The 16,140-nt window shown below is 24.9% G+C and overlaps 5 protein-coding genes across 5 annotated transcripts; 1 reads left to right on the top strand and 4 right to left on the bottom strand.

The window, feature by feature from the left end:
- Window positions 1-213: 213 nt before the first annotated feature.
- Window positions 214-1,118, bottom strand: DICPUDRAFT_150801 (uncharacterized protein; the record flags this gene model as incomplete). Its single annotated transcript, XM_003286742.1, has 2 exons — window positions 214-729; window positions 831-1,118. The coding sequence occupies 2 exons, from the start codon at window positions 1,116-1,118 to the stop codon at window positions 214-216; spliced, it is 804 nt and encodes a 267-aa protein (XP_003286790.1).
- A 1,374-nt stretch (window positions 1,119-2,492) lies between these two features.
- On the bottom strand, window positions 2,493-3,747 carry DICPUDRAFT_77665 (uncharacterized protein; the record flags this gene model as incomplete). Its single annotated transcript, XM_003286741.1, has 3 exons — window positions 2,493-2,954; window positions 3,046-3,364; window positions 3,431-3,747. 3 exons carry the CDS (start codon window positions 3,745-3,747, stop codon window positions 2,493-2,495), a joined length of 1,098 nt encoding a protein of 365 aa, XP_003286789.1.
- A 174-nt stretch (window positions 3,748-3,921) lies between these two features.
- Window positions 3,922-5,764, bottom strand: DICPUDRAFT_150798 (uncharacterized protein; the record flags this gene model as incomplete). The annotated part of the gene is made up of 2 exons (XM_003286740.1): window positions 3,922-3,990; window positions 4,457-5,764. The coding sequence occupies 2 exons, from the start codon at window positions 5,762-5,764 to the stop codon at window positions 3,922-3,924; spliced, it is 1,377 nt and encodes a 458-aa protein (XP_003286788.1).
- A 905-nt stretch (window positions 5,765-6,669) lies between these two features.
- Window positions 6,670-12,015, top strand: DICPUDRAFT_150797 (uncharacterized protein; the record flags this gene model as incomplete). Its single annotated transcript, XM_003286751.1, has 3 exons — window positions 6,670-7,447; window positions 7,524-8,041; window positions 8,146-12,015. 3 exons carry the CDS (start codon window positions 6,670-6,672, stop codon window positions 12,013-12,015), a joined length of 5,166 nt encoding a protein of 1,721 aa, XP_003286799.1.
- Window positions 12,016-12,123: 108 nt separating this feature from the next.
- Window positions 12,124-16,136, bottom strand: DICPUDRAFT_87308 (uncharacterized protein; the record flags this gene model as incomplete). Its single annotated transcript, XM_003286739.1, has 3 exons — window positions 12,124-15,155; window positions 15,249-15,664; window positions 15,763-16,136. 3 exons carry the CDS (start codon window positions 16,134-16,136, stop codon window positions 12,124-12,126), a joined length of 3,822 nt encoding a protein of 1,273 aa, XP_003286787.1.
- Window positions 16,137-16,140: the final 4 nt, after the last annotated feature.

Here is a 16,140-nt window from a genome sequence, read left to right as displayed (position 1 = left end):
ATGGCTTCTATTTTCCAAAAAAAACAAATAAATTTAAAAATATTAATTTTTTAAATTAAATTTTTTTATTTTTTTATTTTTTTTCTCTTAAATTTTTAAATTTCATAAAAAAAAATAAAAAATAAAAAAAAAATTTAAAAAAGAAAACTGTTTAACTAAAAAAAAAACAATTTATTATTTTTTATTTTTTAAAAAAAAATTATTTGTTTATTTTTATTTATAACCAATACCAATAAATGCTGGAGCGCTGAGTTTAATAGTTTCTGTTTCTGTTTTTCTTGGGAATCTTTTTTTTGCGATATCAAAGAATATTTGATCAAAATTTTGTTTTTTTTCATTTGGTATAATATTTATAACATCATCAACTGGTGGATTTCCTTTATTTAAAATTTCTTCATATGTTTTTGATTCTTTAAAATATTTTGTTATTGAATGAATTTCTACATTTTTAAAACCTGCTTCTTCCATTTCTTTTTTAAATTGATCTTTATCAGACATTGAAATAATGGGTTGCTCGATTGGTAATGGTTTACCCATTAGTTGTTCATAGGTTTCTGATAAAAGTGATGCCAAATATTGGTTTTCTTGCCATGAGCCTATTGCAACTTTACCATTTGGTTTTAATACTCTATGCATTTCTTTTAGTCCTTTAACTCTATCTGGGAAATAAATTAAACCAAACATTGAATAACAATAATCAAATGTATCATTGTTGTAATCTTTCATATTCTAAAATAAAATAAATTAATAGTAATTATTAATATTATTTATATAATTAGTTTATGTGATATTTTTTTACTAAAATTGATCAAAATAATAAAAATACGTACCATTCCATCTTCGACTTTGGTTTTAATGTTGGTTATTCCATCTTCTTTAATAATTTGATCTAAAATTGAAATCATATTTGGTGAAAAATCTGAAGCTATTATATCAGCATTTTTAAAAATTGATGATGCAAATAATGATAATGTTCCTGTACCTGTTGCAACATCTAATATTTTGAAATTATCTGGTTTTGGTTGATCTCCAGCTGTTAGTTTTAAAGCTTCTACTGAAAATTGTGATGTAAATCCAAATCTTGATAGTAATTCTACAGCTTGAGGTGTTGATGCCATATTATTCCACCCTTTTGGGATTTTAGATAGTAACGAGGCCATAATATAATAAATAGTTATATAATTTTTTTTTAAAAAACAGATATTAAAAATTAAAAAAAATAAAAATAAAAAAAAAAAAAAAAAAAAAATAAAAATTTTAATTTTTTAAATTAAAATGAAATAAAATATCAAATAAGGCATTTTATTTTATTTTTGTTATTTAATTCTACAAATTAATTATTTAAAATTAATATTACATTTGGTTATTTATATATCATTCAATTAAAATACAAAATGTATTTTTTAAGAAAATAGAATTATTAATAATTATATTAAAATATCAATAAAAAGATCAATTCGAATAATATTTATTTAGTAAATGATTAATATATATCTTTTTTTTAATTTCAAATATTATATAAAAATAGAAATTCAATAAATATACAACAGTTATTTTTTTTTATTTTCAAATTTAAAAACCCAAAAAAAAAAAAAAAAAAAAAAAAAAAAAAAAGATGGTTTCAGATAATCTAAAGAAATTATTTTAAATTTGAAAAGGACTATGAGTTTTAAATTTTATAATATGTAAATAATTTTGAAATTAATAAAACAATAAATAATAAAAAATAATAAAAACAAAAAATAATAATAATAATAAATATTAGTTTAAAAAACACCAAAATAATAAAAATATAAATAATATTAATAATAATAATATTAGTTTAAAATGGCTTTTAAGAAATTAAAAAATTCTATTTAATTTTTTTGGTAAAGTCCAAAAAAAATAGATAGATATATTCACCATTCACAAAAATTATTTTTATCATTATTACTATATACTACTAAAACCACAAAATTTCTCCTAATTAATATTTTCTCATAATAATCAATAGAATATAAAAATAAAAATAAAATTAAACAGAGGAATTAAAAAAAAAAAAAGTATAAAATATAGAATAGTTTATATAAATAATAATATTGTTCAAATTCTAAATATAACTTTAATAAATCAAAAAATAATATATATATTCAACTATGACTCTCTTTGGTATGGATTAAAATTTATATTAAAAATAATTAAAATATTAATTTTTTTATATTATAGATTCTTTAAACTCATTATCAATTAAAAACAATAATAATGTTTATAGTACTATCAATAACAACATTAGATCCAATATCCAAACTATCAACAGTAATCAAGTTAAATGGCACCCAATAGTTATAATAATAAGTAAATGGGCTCTTTTCAAATGTGCCGCATAAATATCAAAAGAACCCACGATCATATTCTTTAATATACAATAGCAAATTAATAAATAAATAAATGAATGAATGGATCTATTTAGGCAGTTAACCTACTTTAGAATTTACTTTTATTATTTATTTTTTTTAAAATAATAATAATACTATTAAAAAAATGAATAGAGTTATATAGGTTATGCTATGTAATTGAATAGAGTTGTTTACGCTATCTATATCTTCACTACTGTAAGAGCTATTGCAAATATGTAGACTTTGAATCGGATCACCGGATGAGCAATCTGAAAAATAGCTATCACTTCCTTTAACCAATGATAAATAGTTACAATATTCACTTGAGCAATATTTATATATACATGATTTTGAGCTTTGAATATTTCTTATAAATGTACATTTGTTTTTAATGAAGCAATTTGATAAATCGTCAATTGGTTTTTTATTTTTTATATTTATATTTGTTAGTGAATGACACTTATTATCACATCCACAAATTGAATTATTTACAAAACTATTACACGTACTTGAATCATATGTTGGTACTGTGCATTCTATTGAATCTATATATTTTTTACATTTACTATTTGAAGAACACTGTAATTGATAGAGTGTATATTGTATATTAGTAATTAGTATTTGTTTCTTTAAATATATTATTATTATTATTATTATTATTATGACCTACATATAAATTACTTGTGATACTATTACATTCGAATTGAGAATCAACGTCGCATTCATCATTTTCTTCTAAAGTAAAGTATTTCTTACATTTGTTTGTACTCTTTGAACAAAATGAACCAAATTCGCAATTGGTAGAGTCTATACAATCTTGATCAATTGTTTTCATTGGTTCGCATATAAAAGTTGTAGAATTGCAATAATAATTATACTGACAATCAAAATTTACATAACACATATTACCATTAGATACACATTTTCCATTTACACAATTTGCAAAAAAACTACTACAATCTTTATATTCTGTACATCTTTCTCCAATTCTTAAAAAAATTAAAATTATTAGTGATCACTTTATTTATAATTAATATAGTAACCATATTACTTACAATGAGTATCTTGCATTTCTGCATGTTCCCGATTCATTGGGTGGGTATATATCAAATTCGCAAAACAGTCCATCACCACATTGATTTTCGTAACATTTTTCATTTAGTTTACCATATTTTACACAGGTCTTTTTTGATGTTGTTATGTTATAATCTACTGACGCATAAACACACGCAGAGTCTATACAAGAGTCACTACTTATGCATTGATCCCCAACTTTATTACATTGATTACAAGATATTACAAAAGTTATAAAAAATATATTAAATATAAATAATGATGATAAAAATGATGATACAAATTTTTTTAATTGCATTTTAAATTCATCATTTATTAATTTTTATAAAATGATTTTAAAACAAAAAATAAAAAATATAAAACAAAACAAAAGTTATAAAATAACAACAATAAACCGTTTTTTTTTAAAACAATCAAAACACTAAAAATAAAAAAAAAAAATTAAAAATTTCTTTTTTTTTTTTTTTTATTATTATAATAATCCCCAACAACAAATCAAACCATAATCCAATTTTTGGTGAATTTTAATTTTAATTTTTATCTTTTTTTATATAAAAAAAAAAATTATTTTTTTTAAAAATTTAAATTTTATTTTTTATTATTTTTTATTATTTTTTTTACATTTACACTAAACTCAAAAAAAAAAAAAAAACATGTAAAACACTGATCTTAATAACATTTCATTTTTAATAAAATTATTTGATTTGGTTGGGTTTGAAAATAAAATTAAAAAATAAAATAAATAAAAATAAATAAAAAAATAAAAACCCGAAACAAATGGTTTCTGAAAAAAAACTGGTTGAATTCTCAACACAAAAATTAAATTTATAATATTTTTATGTATATATTACAACATTTTTTATTTTTTTTTTTATTTATTAATATATAATTTTTTCTTTTAAATTTTTAAAATAATGTTTAATAATAATAATAAATTCAATATTTTTAATATTATTATTGTTTGAGTTTTTGATATTGCAAAAAATTTTTTTAAATGATTCTATTACATTTTTCTTTTCAAAAAATTCAAAAACTTCAATTTCAATGGTGATGGATTCCAAAGAAGAGGAAGGAGGGAATAATGAGGATGAATATGAGAGGGATGGAGATGAGGAGGGTGAGGATGGGGGTTTTTGAGATACTTCTTTAATTAATTTTTCAATTTCTTTTTTCTTCCAATCAAAATTTTCCCAATCATCGTATAGTTGTTTTACACATTTTAATTTCTTTATATTTGGGTTTGTTTTAATGTGTATTAAAAACGATATTAAGCTTTTTTCATTACAGTACAGGGATTGGATATTACTAAATTGTTTTAATGGTTCCAAGTGTGAGCTGGAGCTGATATTGTAATATTCAAATCCCAAAGAGGTAATTGATTGGTTTGATTTTAATAATTTGAATAGTTTATGTGTATCTGAACCAAATGAAAATCCATTTTCATAATATTTGTCATCACCCATTTTGAATCTTAGTTTCTTGAGAGTTGTATTTGAATTTGAAAGTTCTTTAAAAGTGTTTAGGAAGTCTTGGTCATTCTCTAAATCATATAAAATAGTAAGAGAACGGATTCTTGAGAGTTCTAATGCAGATTTAATGAATTTTTTAGGTGTGTCTTGGTAAAAGAAATGAATGGACTCGATGGATTGGCAGTCTAGAATATGATTTATCTTTTCTAAACATACTCTTTTATTTGGGTTGGTCGAAATGTAAACTTTCTTTGGCATGTAATATTTTAAAAATTCAAAGCTAAATTCATAATTTCTAGAACTGTAGACAGAAATAGCGGTATCTTCTAATTCTCTTTGGTTTGATGCAGGCACCAAAAAATTCTCCCAGTTAACAATTAGTCTTTTGAAATTATAAAAGCCATTCATAGTTCTATCATAGAGATCGTGGCCACCATTCATCTGGAAATACTTTGCCAAGATTACATCATTCTTTTCTACATGCTTTAAAGATGGACAATTGTTTAGTAGAAATTTTTGCAATTCTACAAATGAAAATTTCTTTTCATCATAATCGCATGAAATTCCCAAATCCAAACACAAACTTTCAATATCTTTATATTGAATTAGTTTTTCTTTGTAGTGGATTTCATTGTTGCTTTTTAAAATATAATTTTTAAAATTATGAAATTCTAAAACTATATTATAAAAATTACTTTGTGAAATAATATTTTGAAATATTTTAAAACAGCTTCTTGATAAAAGACCTAGTTCTAACAATTCTTTAAAATTCTTTTTGTAAGCCAAAAAACCTGCTACTTCTCTAAATATAAATAAATTCAATTTAATATTATTATTAATATTCATTTTTTAAAAAAATATAATTATTACTATATTTTTATTATTTAGATTTTTTTTTTAATTAATTTTTTTTTTAATTTATACAAATTTAAAAAAAATAAATATTAATTTATACAAAAAAAAAAAAAAAAAAAAAAAAAAAAAAAAAAAAATAAATAAACTATCAAACCATTTTTTAGAATAATTAAAGGTTTGAATAATCCCAATCAACCTTATTGGTTTTCAAAAATGTTTAAAAAATGAAAATTAATTTTAAAAAAAAAAAAAAAAATATGGGGTTTTAAGGGTTATTGTTTAAAAATATAAAAGGGTAATTTTATTTTTTTTTATTTTTTTTTATTTTTTTTTTTTAATTTTTTTATTTTCTTACATTTTTTTTTTATATTAAAAAATGTAGAATATAAATACAAAAATATCTTTTAAAAGAAATATTAATATTTCTATTTATATCATCTTTTATCTTTTTTTAAAAATAAATTTTTTTTTTTTTTTTTTTTTATTTCGAAAAAAAAAAAAAAAAGATATTTATAAATTTTATGAAAAAAATTACCTGAATCCCAAAATAAAATATATGTAAATGTAATCAATTTTAAAATTTTTTTTTTTTTTTTATGATCAAAATTTTTTATAAAAAATTTTTTTAAATAATCTATAAATATAAAAATAGAGTCTTTATTAAAATAAAAAAAATGATAATATTTAATTTATTATTAATATTTAATTTATTATTAATATTTAATTTTTTATTTTTTGTCAATGGTAAACACCTGAATTTTTTTTTTCTTTCATTTTTTTTTAAAATTTCTTAAGAAATATAATTTAATTATTAATATTGTTTATATATTTTTCTTTGTTTAAATATAGGAATTAATGTATCATCTAAAAATGTAACAAATAAAAATATAAATATAATGGGTACTGATATATCATATGCTTTATATGATATTTCATTCGATGATGATTTATATAAACATTCATCAGTTGGATGCCCATTGTTTTCAGATGGCCCAAATTTTTTGTTTGATGATTCAACCGATTCATGTTTTTGTGACTTTACTGTATCAAATAATCCAGAATACCCATTGTCATGCCCAGTGACCCTTTCTTGTAAGGTAAAGGAACCTAATGTAGAAGCTGAGGAATGGGTATCGTTATCAATCAATGGAAGCACAAATAACTTTTCAATCAATAAGCAAACACAATTTAGATTCAATAATAATAGAAAGTCATTGGGTTTCTCAATTAAAGTCACACCCATCAAAGGAAGTTTTACAATGTATTATACAGAAGATCTTAAAAGAAGAGTTTTCGAATCATTGAATGATAATATATTATTAAGTGTATGTCCAAATAGTTATAATACTATAGAAGGTACTTATTTCATTGATATTCTACCAGTAACTCCAGAATCTCAATTTTCAATTGAGTTAGATTTTATGGATGTTCCAACAATTGTAGAAGGTGATACAATAACTAAATCGTGTGTAAATCAGTATGAAGATCAAGAATGTCTAGGGTTGGGTCAATTTATAAAGATTTATAGTTCCAATTTGTACTTTATCGAAATTAATGATCCTGGATATTATTTTGTTAGTTTAAAGTCTAGTGGCGAGGCAAATTTATTTATCAGTGACGATTCATCTATCAAAAACCTAAATGAAGAAAATTCAAAATATATTCTGAAAAATGGTAAATATTATTACAAATAATAAAAATATAATAATTAATAAGACATAGAAACACTAATATTATTTTTTTTTCAAAGTGGGAAATTCAAATTTTGCAAAATCTTTAACTGTTTATATAGAAAAACCAACAGTTCTCTTTTTAAATATGGTTTGCCCAAATAAAGTATGTCTTATTATGAATTTTTTTCCAGAGTTATATATTGTAAAAAGTCAAAAGATATTTTTAAAAAAAATAAGTTCAATGGGTTTCTTAGAAGGTTCTTTAGCTCTATCTTCATCATCAAGAATTCAAATTCAAAACAAATATTTCAGTTGCACAGATTCTGATTCTTGTTACCCTTATTCAATTTTGTTCCCATCACAAACAATAAACCCATTATATCCAGTTCCAGCAGCTTTACATTTTATACAAGATTTTGATTATAGAACCATCGAATATAATGGCAGTGAAATTAATTTTAAAGAGAAATCTTATCAGTTTGCAGTTATAAGATCAATAAATTATGGAAAGGGTATCATAGAATATTTAAAACCAGAAGATGTCTCAAAAGTCAAAGTCGAATTTTTAAATACAATATTTGATTCAAATGATAATGTAAGTTTTTTTTTTAATTGTTTTTATTTATTTTCTTTTATTTTTTGTTTTATTTTTTTTAATAATATTATTGATTAATTATTAATTTCTTTTTTATTCAATAGCCAATTAATTTAATAGTTTCGGATTTTAGTATCAATCAGTTAAATGAATCAAATTGTGATATTAACAAATTTAATGGTTTACAAGAACAAATTAATAAGGGTATGAACAATAATGGCTTGTCAACAGAAAAGTTTAACAGTTGGAAATATAACCTTGGTATAATACAGTCATCAAGTGACTGGATTCAGTGTGAAAATTTAATTTTATCATATTTAAATTTAGAAACTGTAAAATATAATATTTCATCGTCACAATGCATATACTCTCAATCAGAACCTGGCTATAAACAAGACCCATGTTGTAACTTCCATTTATTATTTAATAAGGCATGCGAATCTAAAGTTGCTCAGTTTGAAACATTTAAAGTTAAAGAATTGCAAAGTGATAAAGTTAGCCAAGAATGTTTTAGTCAAGATTGTACAAGTATAATATTAAATAATTTTGCTACACAAAAATTCCTATTAAGAGAGAATGATGGATGTAAAGTATCAGGTTATGATATTTTAAAAACACATTTAAATTCATATACTACACTTAGAGAGTGCAGAAGAAATATATTACTAGAAATACCAGATTGTGGTTCAGACTCAGATTGTCAAGATTTTTCTCAGGGTACCAGAAAATGTGATCTTTTTAAAAGAAAGTGTGTAGTTAATTATGAAATTACAGATAAAAACTACATCGAGTGTGTTTTGGAAAATTTATCATCGGGTACTCTTTATTCTTTAATTTCATCTCTTCAAATAAATTCAACCGTCATCGATTCAATATACAATAGATTAACAATAAAAGATTGGGTTATTGAAGCAGGCGAGCCAAAGCATTCCACATACATTTATTATTTAGAAGTTAGTGAAGCATCATTCAATCCAAATCTAATTGACTATTCAAATGAAATCAGTTATAAATCTCCAAATCAAGTAAGAGGGTGGGAATTTGAAAAAGAGAATTACTTTTTTCACAATTCATATTATGGAAATTTAAATTCAGAGGAGATTAATTGCCTAGCTTACTTGAAAATGCTTCCAAAAGGTTATAGTCAAGAAGTTATTTCAGATTTTTTATTATTCTGCGATGATGCATCACCCGAAAATACAGTTCATAGTTTTTGTGGTTATTGTTCCGATCAAGATAACACATATTGCCATATTTATAATGGGTCTCTTTCTCATGTTGGTTCACCACAACTCACTTATGGAAATAAATATCCATTTTCAGAAAGTGATGTTTTAGTTGATGAAGCAGAATGCAATCAAGGTCTTTCAATGTGTCTTTTAAAAGATGGTGATTATTTACCAAATATCGATAAAGAAAATTGTGAAAATAATTATGGTTCTTGTTCATCTCCATGTGGTTATGAATGTAAAGGTGTTCAAAACAAATGTATATGGGCACCAATTTTTTACTATAACTCAAATGAAGGTACTATCATAATGGATAGTAATAAATGTCAAGATGAAGGGTTTACATATGATGCTGATGAACTTTGCAATACTGGTATTGATAATGAAAGTGAGTGTATTTTAGGAGGATACACATGGTTGGATTGTCCATCTAAAGATATTGACAATTGCATTGGTCCTAATTTTAATTTGACAGATCCAGATTCTGACGATTCAAATAATTTTTATAGAAGTAAGTGTTATTTAAAAGAGATTCCATGCCAAACAAAAGAAGATTGCTTAAACCAAGGAAAATGCTCAGATTATGATATCTTTTATGACCAGGTAGTGTTAGATGATTATTTCCCATATCCAAATGGTTTAGGTAAATGCATCAAAGATTATAGTGTTGACACTATTTATGGTAAAAGTTGTGACCCCGACATCGAATATGATTCTCCAATGGGATGTTATCCAATCACTAGTATTCCAGGTAAAGAAGTTTGTGACACTCAAAAAGGAAAATGGTGGAAACCATCAACAAGTAAAGAAGAGTGTGAATCTCATATGGGTTGCAAAACTTTTGACTACATTTACCAAAATAATCAAGAAATCATTAATCCATATAATTTACCATTTACTTCGAGATTTAATCAAATGGATCAACAGAATTGTTTACTTCAACAAAACCAATCTGGAACCCAATGGGTTAATAGATTCAAATGGAGCAATGCAGTGTGGTACCCAGGTGTACATGTTACTTCCCAATGGTATTATAATAAATCATTTGTCAATAGAATTCAATATAAAGATACTTTTGACTACATCGGTTTCTATAATGATATTGTCAGTGCTACTCAAAAGCAAGTATCCATTTTATATTCTTCAGAAGCATACTGTCAAAAAGAAAAGAATGAAAACTACATGAATTCAATTTTATGTAGCTGCAGTGAAGATGGTGGATCAAATTGTTTCAATTCAACAAATCGTATAATGGTTCAAACTATAGTTTGTAATAGTGAAACCAAATCCCTATTATTCGAAAATGGAAATGTTTCATTTACTGACTCTTCAGCTCCATATGGATGTGAAATGGTATCAGTTTCTCATATAACCAAATTTGTATTCTCAGTTTCATCACCACAACCTTTGTCAAACAATTTTATTTCATATCTTAAACCAGACGACTATGCAGTTTTAAATTCTAAAGATGCAATAATTGGAACTCTTTTAGATGATGGTATAATTTTAAAATCGGAATATGGTCTCAGTGAAATTAGAATTTGTATGACTTTCAATGGAACTAACCCAAATGAATCAAAGTATCCCATTTTAGATTTTGCAATTAAAACAAATAATAGCAATCTTGAACCATATGGCAGTGTAGCAGAGGAAGAAATTTATGATTCTATTACTTATTATTGCTCAACAATTATTAACATAACATCATATCAAGTTATTTATCCAATGAATAGAGTATCAGATTGGCAAAATCAAGATAGAAAGGTTTTGGATACTAAATCAACAGCAATTGTTTACGTTTTAGCTTCCCTCTTCCTTTTGGTTGGTGTATATGGTTTGCTTCAAATAGTTGAATTTATAGTTTTTAAATTCAAAAATAAAACTCCTTTCCAGCTCACCCATTTACTTATTACTTCAATTACTGCTTTTATTTTAATCCGTTCATTCTATTTCTATGTCTTACCATCGGGTAGATTAACAGATTTCCCAGCTTCCGATTATGTATTGGTGGTCCTTCCAACATTTATTTATTTATCATCATTCTCAATTCTCATTATACTTTGGTATGTTATTGTCTTTTTTGTTTTAAAGTTTAACCCAGCCGCTGGTAATATGAAAAAAAGACTTTATGCAATCGTTAGTACAACCAACACAATCATTTATATGTTCTTTATTGCCATCGTTATCGTTTTTCAATATACACCATACCAACCAAACAATGATTGCGTAAGTTTAATTTTCGAAGAACTTAAAAACAGTAACTCTCAAGAAGCAGTATCCATTGCCTACTCTGTTGTTCAAGCTTTCATTAGTTTATTTATTGGATTAGCATTTTTCTATTTAGGTTCAAAAATTATTAAAGAAATGAAAAGAGTTAACTTGGGTGGAATCTATTCAAACAATCAACCAAAAATTAAAGCTCTTACTGCTATATGTGGTGCAGGTTTTATTCTCCATTGTATTTTTATTATTTTAATTTCAATTAGATCAGTTAAATATATTGTATTCACATTTATAGGTTTAATTATTACAGAGATAATCCCAGCAATAGCAATTCTCTATTTGTTCGATAATAGATTCGCTAAATCATCCACCAATTCAGATAAATCAACCACTGATAAATCTAAAGGTATTACTCTTAATACTGTTACAACCGAAACAAATACAGAATCATCGGAGTTGTATATTAATAAAAAACAAACAGAAACAGGAACAAATACAGAATCATCAGAATATAAAAAATAAAACCTAAACAATCTTTATTAAATTATTAAATTTTACAATATATATTTTAATTTTATTTAATTTTTTTTTTATAATTTTTATTTTTATAAAGATGTATATTTAAATATTTTATTTGTTTGAGGGATAAATAAAACCCATGTTTTTTCTATATTTAATATTTTCTTTTTCTGTATTTCTATCATGAGACCACTCCGATGATAAATTTCTTTTAACTTTAGTAAAATCTTTAAGTTTACCATTAATTTCTTGTTTTGGGAAAATTTCATATAAATAAATTGGACCAATTTGAGCAAATATTATATCTGGGTCGTTGAATCTTTGTTGTTTTAAGCTATAATCCAAGTTGTTGTTCTTTGCCCAGTCTGGTACTCTCTTGTCAGTTTCATAATCGATATCATCCTCTTCAAAGTAGTAGTTATCTTGACTATCATTTCCTTGTGGTGATGTTAGAATTGGATATTGTTTTTCAAATTCATCTTGTTGTTTTTGAAGTTGTTGCTGATTTTTGATTGGAGTTATATGGTTTTGATTATTATTTTTTCCATTATTAAGAATGAGATTAATATCTTCGCTATCTTCATCTGAATCGAATGATTGTGACGATAAAGATGAAGCTGATGATACATTAAATTTAATTGGTGAACTCTTTAATGGTGATGGTGTGGTTCTTACTGTTAAAAGTGGCGAGAATTTACTTTCTTTTGAATTATTGATACATTGCAATGGAGCCTCTATAATTTGAGCAGGTGAAAGACCATGGAATGAATTAAAACTATTTTGATTTAGTTTATTGGCTGGTGTTCTAGGACCCATTGGTGATAAATCGCTCTTATTGCTTTCTGATGAAGGACTATAGTCACTAACTGATGAAGGTGGCGATAAGCCTTTAATAACTGGGCTACTTGAATAGCTATTAACGGCTGATTTTGGAAGTGGAGTACGGAATAGCGATTTATTCATATTGTCACTATCATAAATAATTGATTTTTCTTTTTCTATTTTTTTTCTTTGTTGATCTTCTTCTTCTTCCTCCTCGCTGTCTAGTTCAAACTCTTCTTCAACTTCTTCACCACTTGTATTGTTGCTATTACTGGTTTTAATTTCACCTTCTTCTTCCTCTGCTTCTTCTTCACCACTTTGGTATTGTGAACTATCGTCACTATCTGAATAATCTTCATCTTCACTATCTGAGAGAGCAGTTGATGGTTTGAAGTGTGGTGATTTTGTGGTACCAAATACCATACTTAGAATATTTGATAGGGCTGATTTGGCTTTAGTGGCATTGGCAGTATCCTCTTGTTGTGTTTGAGCCAAGGTATTATTTCTATTTGGTGTTTGTGGAGTTGGTAAAATTGTTTGTACATTAGTTTTCTTTTTATTTTCTTCTTGTTGTTGTTGTTGTTGTTGTTGTTGTTTTAATTGTAATTGTAATTGTTTTTTACGAAGTTCTTCTTGTTGCTTTTTCAATTCCTCTCTTCTTCTTTCTTGCTCTTCCTTTTCTCTAAATCTTTCTTGAATCTTTTTCTTGGCCTCTATTTCCTCTTCTCTCTTCTTTCTATCCTGCTCTTCTTTTTGCTTTCTTAATAACTCTTTTTCTTCAGCTTCCTTCTTCTTTTTCTCTTCTTCAGCTCTTTGAAGTTGTAAGTTTTCTTCGACCCTCTTTCTCTTTTCTTCGTTCTTTTTCTTCTTTTCTAATCTCTCTTGTTCTTTTTCAATTTCTCTCTTTTGTAATTCTTCTTGTTTCTTTCTGAATTTTTCTTCTTCCTCTTGTTTTTGTTTTTCAAGCTCTTGTTGTTTCTTTAACTTGTTTGCTAAAATGGTTTGTGGAGCACTTGTTGTGGATGAAATTGTAGTGGTTTGCATTTTTGATTTTGTTGGAGCACTTGTGGCTACAGAATTAAGATCATTTGATGGTTTAGATGTAATAACAGTTGTTTTATCATCACTTAGTCTCTTTTTAATACCAATGGAGGTCGTGGCGGTTGCTTTATTGTTTGATACTAAATTTTCATCAGTATTCTTTCTCTTTAATGTATTTGACATTATATCAAAAGTATTTTCTAATGATTTGTTTGTTTCTTCTAAAAACTTATTTTCATCTAAAGCACCATTGATTGGATCATCAAGACCACCTGAGGCTAATTGTTTTAAACTTTCAAGTTTTTTACTGTTAAAACTTTTGATTTCATTTTCAACTGCTTTTTTAGTGGTGGTTGTGGTGGTAGTTGCTTTACTATCCAATTCTTGAATCATTGCTAAATACTCTTTGTTATTTTCTTCTTTGATTTTCTTTCCTTTGTTAAGTAGACTAGCAGCATTAGATACTTTGGCAGTTGCTAATGGAGTTGGTTTAGCAATACCATTTGAAATCAATTTGCTTGTTGTTGCCGATACAGTGGCAGTTGAGGTAATACTAGCTACTGATTTAATTGAAGCGGGTTGTTTAGCAGTTGTGGTACTTGTAACCTTGACCAAATTTGTTTGATTAGCACTGATAGCGGGTTTGGCAACTTTATTGGTTTGAGGATCTTGTTGAATTGGTTGTTGTTGTTTTTTTAATAATTGTTGCTCTTGATCTTTTAATAATTGTTCTTGTTCTTTTAATTGTTGCTCTTTTGCTTGTTGTTCATTTCTTAATTGATCTTGTTGTTTTTTCAATTGATCCTGTTGTTCCTTTAACTCTTGGTGCTCTTTAATTAATTGGTCATGGAATTGTTTAATTTGTTCTTGCTGTTGTTTTAATTCTTGTTGTTGTTGTTGAATTTGTTGTTCTTGTTTATTTAATTGATCTTGCTTGAGAATGAGCTGATCGTTTTGTTCATTAGAGTGTTGGGATTTCTTTATGGATTGTTCGAATTGGAATTGATTTTGTTGATCCTTTAAATCATCTAATTGTTTTTGTAATTGTTCCTTTTGAGAGATTAGTTCTTGTTGTTTTGATTGTTGTTCTTTTTGCAAATCATTCAATTGTTTTTGGTAATCGTTAAAGAGCTTTTCTTTCAATGCCGATTGTTCCATTAATAATTTGCCATGCTCTTTATCTAATTGTTCTCTATGCTTTCTTTCTAATTGGTCATTGTGCATTTTTATCTCTTGTTCTTGCTGTTGCTTAATAGAGAGCTCCATTTTCTTTAATTGATCTTTATCTTGTTTAATCTTTTCTTGTTGTTGTAATAATTGATCTCTTTGTTGTAACAATGTTTGATTCTCTTTTTCTAATTTATCGAGATTACTCTTAATTTGATCTTGTTGTTGTTTAGTTTGAGATTGTTGTTGTCTTAATTGCTCTTGTTGATCTTTTAACAATTGTTTTTCTCTTTGTAATTCTTGTTGAGTTTGTGAATGCTCTTGTTGTCTTTGGTTCTCTTGTTGTCTAAGTAATTCATATTGTTGTTGTTCATGTGCTTTTTGTAAATCACTTAAATGTTTTTGTTGGTTATGCTTTTCATTAAACTCTTGTTGTTCAATTAACATTTGTCTATATTTTAATTTAATTGGGTTGCTGACAACTGGCATGATATATTTATTAAATGTATTATTACAAAACAACTGATTAATTTTTTCTTCATTATTATTAAAAATTATTTTTGATTTATTATTATTATTAATTTGAAGGTTATTGATTGGTGATGATAAATCGTATAATAAACTAAATTTGAAATTAAAAAAAAAAAGAAAAAAAAAAAATAGTAATTAATATTTTATTTTTTTAAACAGTGAAATGATTTAAATTTATATGATATTTACTCTGTGTTATCCATCGACTCTAAAATTTGATTTTTAACCTGATTCATTGAAATAATAATTTCATTAAATTTATTATCAATTTGTTCTCGAACAATGAACCCTTTTTCTTCAAAAACTGTGTTAAATTGCTTTAAATGTTCAACTAATTGAATATTTTGTTTAACATTATTACCAATATGTTGATTTTGAATTATATTTGATGTAATATTTGTTATATTTGATGATGAAGATGAAGATGATGACGACGAAGAAGAGGAAGTTGATAATTTTGGTGAAAGGATGATTGACTGATCTTCATCCATACTAATAATTGATGTTTTAGTATGACTATTAAGAGTTCTATTTAAAATTTGATTTTTTTTAATTGAATTCATTTTT

This window comes from Dictyostelium purpureum (assembly GCF_000190715.1).
Source record: "Dictyostelium purpureum unplaced genomic scaffold DICPUscaffold_79, whole genome shotgun sequence".
In the NCBI taxonomy this organism is placed as follows: domain Eukaryota; phylum Evosea; class Eumycetozoa; order Dictyosteliales; family Dictyosteliaceae; genus Dictyostelium; species Dictyostelium purpureum.
This window is presented reverse-complemented; position numbering and strand designations above follow the sequence as displayed.